Genomic DNA, 5,602 nt, shown 5'->3' with positions numbered 1-5,602 from the left:
GCTGTCCCAGACAGGGCTGGGCCAGGATGGGGCTGACCCTGAACCTTTTCTTTGGTCAAACCCTTCAGATACAGAGATTTCTCCCAGGGCCCATTGCACCACTTGCAGTTTGTGTTCTTCTCTGTGGGCTCATCATGTCATATAATACCTGTGTCAATACTATTTCATAGTTATGTTATGTTAAATATTTGTACAGGAGCATGTGCTGATAGAAAAAGGCAAAAGAAGACTTGCAGGATCAGCATGAGCAGGATGCCCCCCTAGGGATGGGACAGGGGGCTCTAGCATAGCCCAGGCAGGGACTGTTGGCCCTGAACTGAACCAAAATGAGGGTTTTGGGTCCATGGCTATGGAACTGGGCAGGGCATAAAGACTTATTCATCCTTTATTTTCCTACGGTTTTTTGTGGTTTCTTTTTCTGCTTTTTTTTTTTTTTGGTTTCTGATTTTCTGTTTTTTCCTTTGGTGTTTTTGTTTGATTAGTTGGTTGGTTTTTGTTGTTGTTGTTGGGTTTTTTTGTTTGTTTTGTACCAAGTTTTCAATTATGCTGCAATAGTGTTAAACAGTGTGGGGCCCAAAAAGTGAAATATTGCAGCCTGCCTACCTCCTTAGGCTAAACTACTTGCTGTATAATCTGAAGTAGGTCAATTGCTAAGTACTAAAGTGATTTAATTTAAGTTTCTACCTTCAAACATAATTATCAGATAAGATTTTATGCCACTTGCACTGTAGGTGGGTTTGAAATATGACCATTACTTTCTCATTTTCTCCTTCCTGTAAGGAGAGACGCACTAATGTAAATCAAAGTGATGCCATATCTGACAGAGAGGGTGATACTTTGAAATTACAATGCAAGGAACTTATAATTAAAACACGCAAAAGAAAAGTTGGGCTCCTGGGAAAGACAGACAGCTGTGAAAACATCACGCAGGGTGATAGCTCCTGGTGGGATTTGCTCAAGACCCCTCATGCTGAACCAGCCCTGAGATGTTTGGGAAATGCAGCAGTTGCCAGGGCAAATGTGAAACAGCAGTAAAATCCTAGAGAAAGGAGTAGTGAGGGAATGGAAGAGAAGAAAGAGAAGAAAGAGAAGAAAGAGAAGAAAGAGAAGAAAGAGAAGAAAGAGAAGAAAGAGAAGAAAGAGAAGAAAGAGAAGAAAGAGAAGAAAGAGAAGAAAGAGAAGAAAGAGAAGTGTTCTGGTTTGAAAAAAAAAAACCAGTGACTCTAAGTCAGAAATACAATTTATTAGAAAAAGTGAAAAAGAAAACGAAATACATGCAATAATAAAAAAGAAAAACTACTGACAGGGTCAGAATACAACCTGACACCCTTTTTGGTCCGGGTGTTGCTTGCCATCCAGATTGGAATGGCTGCAATCCTCCCGGAAATACAGCAGTAAAACCTGAGTCTCGTGTCCCAAAAACCCAGATTATATCCAGTAAGGCATGCTTGGCTCCTCCCTTTTGGTGGAGCATCTCACAATGGGACATTATAGTTCTTATCAGTCATGCAGTGACATTCAATAGCCCATGATCAGCAGATGTCTTCCTGGAGGGAGAACTGGTTGTGAAAAAATAAGGAAAACTGCCACTTAACAGAAGACAACTGCCATACAGATGGCAAATGGAATACATCTTGCCTTGCAATCTGGGACAGGAAGAAAGAGAAGAAGGAGAATGCCAGGCCATGGTTTCCCTCTTTGTTGTCCTCTGGCAAATGACTCCCATGACTTTAAAGCCTGACTCCCGGGACTGAGCTTGTGTCATTAGTGATGCCCAGGAGAAAAGACAGCAGACAGAGCCAATGTGGTTGAGGTGCCAAGGGCTGCAGTCCCATCCTGCAGCCTCACAGGGAGGGGACAGTGCCAATGCCTCTTTGTCAGGCCACAGCTCGTACTGGGTCTGGCTGAGCTGGACTCATTTTCCCACAGCACTCTCACAGGGCTGGGCTCTGCACGGGTAGCTGGAAAGGTGCTGATAAGTTAGCTCCTTATCTCCTCCTAGCAAGAGAAATAAAAGAATAATTTTAGAAAAGGTAGGAAGAGAGAGAAAAGGAGTTCATTGGTCCTGTGTCTATTATTGATCTGGCCAACAAGAGGTCTGGGGTCCTCAGGGGCACTGCCTGGGCACTGTGGGGGTGGGTTTCATTGAGAAGCTTTCTGCAGGAGGTCAGGACACTGTGCTGGGCCTGGTGCTGTCCCACTGCTGGCTGCCAAGGGAGGTGCTGGAGCCACCGTCCCTGGAGGTGTTTAAGGAAAAACTGTATGTGGCATAGTGGCACTGGGTGTAGGTTGTACCCGGTGATCCCAGAGGTCGTTCCAGTGCAGCCCATTCTGTGGCGATGCCGTGCCCACAGCCCCTGTGCCAGGCGTTATTCCGTGCCCATCCCGTGCTGACGCCGTGCCCACAGCCCTGTGCCAGGCGTTATTCCGTGCCCATCCCGTGCTGATGCCATGCCCACAGCCCCTGCCAGGCATTATTCCGTGCCCATCCCGTGCTGACGCCGTGCCCACAGCCCCTGCCAGGCGTTATTCCGTGCCCATCCCGTGCTGATGCCGTGCCCACAGCCCCTGCCAGGCATTATTCCGTGCCCATCCCGTGCTGACGCCGTGCCCACAGCCCTGTGCCAGGCGTTATTCCGTGCCCAGCACGGTCCATCCCGTGCTGATGCCGTGCCCACAGCCCCTCAGGCCTTTCCCCCGCCCGCCCTCAGGTCGCGGCCGGGCGGTGCCGCCCCCGCCGGCCGCCAGGCGGCGCTGCCGCGGCCCGGCCCGGCCCGGCGGGGCTTCCTGCCGGCCGCCATGGCCGCGCCCGCCGCGGGGACCGAGCTGCCCGTGCCCGGTGAGTGCGGCCGCTCCTCGGGGCACCCGGGGAAAGCGCGTCTGCCTGTGCCGCCCCTGCCCGCCTCACCCCCGCGGGGCTGCGGGCCCCGCCCGGGCCGGTGCCTCGGGGCGCTGGGGAGAAACGCGTCCCCTCAGAGCTCGGACGGGGCAGCCCCGGCAGCGGCGGGGCGGGGGCAGCGCCGGGCGCTCGGGGGACGCAGTTAATGCGGAGCGTTGATGGTTGGTTTGTGTCGCGGTTTGGCCCAGGGTAATGTTCAAACGTTGGCTCGTTGCTCGGATAACAAACGCCTCGTGTACGTCCTGTGGGATTTAATTTACTGAGTTGGTGGGATTCAGTTTCCAAACTGATGGCAGCGCTGAAGCACTGCATGGGTCAGGCTGAAGGGACCGCCGCGGGTTGTCTGGTCCCACCGCCCTGCTCAAGCACCGTCATCCCACTGCACATGGCCCAGGATTGTGTCCAGACACTTCTGGGATATATCCAGTGAAGGAGACTCCACAACACACAGAAAAGATTTTTTCTCTTGTTCAGGTGGAACTTCCGAGCATCAGTTTCTGCCCATTGCCTATTGCTCAGCACCGCCGAGCAGAGCCTGGCTGCATCTTCTTGGCACCCCCTGGGTTTAGATATTTACACACATTAATAAGGTTCCCTGTAAGCTGTCTCTTATCAAGGCTGAACAGGCCCAAATCCCTCAGCTTCTCCTCATAAGAGAGATGCTTCAGTCCTCCAAACATCCTTGTTGACCCCCACCAGACCCACTTTGTGAGCTCCATGTCTCACTTGTACTGAGGAGCACAGTAGTTGTGTCCAGCTATGAAAAGTTGTGGCTTAGTCAGATGAATGAGATACAAAAGGCATTGGAAAATATATCAGCTTTTGGTATACATTGAATAAAGAACATAAAATGTTTTCATGTTAACCCTTCTGAAGGGAAAATAAATGAACCAGAGAGCTTTACCTGCTGAAGAGATTGCTAAGAAAGTTCAGAAGTGCACAGCTGTCTGTCTGGAGATGAAAACTTCAAACAGTTTTCAGATGCTGTTTGCTTGTCTGTAGTTGTAGGCATGTCTGGGTAAAATAGGGAAAAAACTCAACTCTTTCTTTAAAAAGGCTTGATTTTGTCTGCACAAAGCTTGTTGACAAGTGAAAGTGAAAAACACATCTAATGAGGTAATAAGTACAATTTATATATGTCTGCTTCATCTGATACATAAAACAACATCTTTGAAAATAGGGGAAGCTTTTGCATTAAATAATTATTTTAAATGCAAATCAAATATACACTTCAAGGAAGAACTTCTAGAGCTGGGATGCATATTGTTGATGGGATTGTTTTCATTGAATGTAAATGCATACCTCAATTTAATTTTCAGAAACAGACTACTGTTATTGTGTGTATTTCCTAGCATGTATTACATGCTAACAAAATTACAAGGAAAAGATTTGGTTTATTCTTGGTTTTATTTTTTTTTTAAATCTTATTTTTTATAGCACAGACTTTGACATTTTAAAATGTCAAAGGTCTAATTGAGCTTTCATATCTGAGCTGACATTGTCTGCAAGGATTTTGACAAATTATTTAACTTGTAAGTTCATTAATTTTTCTGTAGAATTAGTATTTTCTGTCAAACCACATGCCTAACCAAAAGCTGAATACATAGTTAACATTCTGTATTTTCAAATGATGTTGCTAACCCTTTTGAAAGTGTGAAGAAGTGAGAAAGCAGGCGAACTACAAAGCCTGAAGAGCTGTTTGGACTTTATTTTGGGGTGGTTTTGTTTGGATTTTTAGACCATGGTGTTATCACTGAATCACAGAATGGTTGGGCTTGGAAGAAATCTCTGGAGACCATCTGGTCCAGCCCCCTTACTAAAGCAGGTTCACCCAGAGGAGATTGTACAGGATTGTGCCCAGGCAGGTTTTGAGTATCTCCAGAGATGGAGAAGCCACAGCTTCTCTGGGCAGCCTGTTCCAGTGCTCTGCCACTCACACAGGAAAGTTCTCCCTCCTGTTTGGGTGAAATGAGAGTTTTGCCAACCCATGTTTTGAAGGCTGAGAGAAGAAAGAGGAGAAAGATAAGAAAATAAAATGTGCCACAGAATTGATAGAGCATATCTACTTCAAAATCTGTGAGGAAAAATTTGCTTTCACTAAAATTGACATTTTCTGTGTTTCAGAATCAGGTGCTGTTTTCACATTCGGGAAAAGCAAATTTGCAGAAGATGTTCCTAGCAAGTTCTGGTTCAAAAATGACAAGCCTGTACTTATATCATGTGGAGATGAACATACAGCTATTATTACAGGTCAGTATTGGAAATGGAGGATATAGAATCAGAATTGTTTAGGTTGGAAGAGACCTTTAAGATTATCAAGTCTAACCATTAACCCAGCACTGCCAAGTTCACTACAAAACAATGTCCCCAGGTGCCACATATATACATCTTTCAAACACCTCCAGGAATGACTACTCAGCCACTTCCCTGGACATCCATTTTTCCCAGTCTCTGGTCTAAACCTTCCCTATCACAGCTTGAGGCCATTTCCTCTCATTCTCTTGCTTGTTACCTGGGAGAAGAGGCCAAACCCCACCTGGTTACAATGTCCTTTCAGGAAGTTGTAGGCTGATAAAATCTTCTCTGAACCCCCTTCTCTCCCACAGCTTCCCTGACTTGTGTTCCAGACCCTCTGTGGACACATTCCAGCCCCTCAATGTCTTTCTTGTAGTGAAGCTGACCTCTATGATAAAATGATATATT

At 46.9% G+C, this 5,602-nt stretch overlaps 1 protein-coding gene across 3 annotated transcripts in view; it reads left to right on the top strand.

Annotated features, from left to right (window-relative positions):
• The first annotated feature begins 2,535 nt into the window (after window positions 1–2,535).
• LOC100222223 (uncharacterized) overlaps window positions 2,536–5,602 on the top strand; it is a 39,294-nt gene continuing 36,227 nt past the window's right edge. For all 3 annotated transcript variants that reach the window (XM_072935034.1, XM_072935027.1, XM_072935022.1), the window contains exons 1-2: window positions 2,536–2,839; window positions 5,024–5,149. In XM_072935034.1, coding sequence (XP_072791135.1) covers window positions 2,551–2,839; window positions 5,024–5,149 — 415 coding nt within the window. In that variant the 5' untranslated portion in view covers window positions 2,536–2,550. The remainder of the gene's footprint in view (window positions 2,840–5,023; window positions 5,150–5,602) is intronic.

The sequence above is a fragment of the Taeniopygia guttata genome, chromosome 1, assembly GCF_048771995.1.
Source record: "Taeniopygia guttata chromosome 1, bTaeGut7.mat, whole genome shotgun sequence".
In the NCBI taxonomy this organism is placed as follows: Eukaryota; Metazoa; Chordata; class Aves; order Passeriformes; family Estrildidae; genus Taeniopygia; species Taeniopygia guttata.
This window is presented reverse-complemented; position numbering and strand designations above follow the sequence as displayed.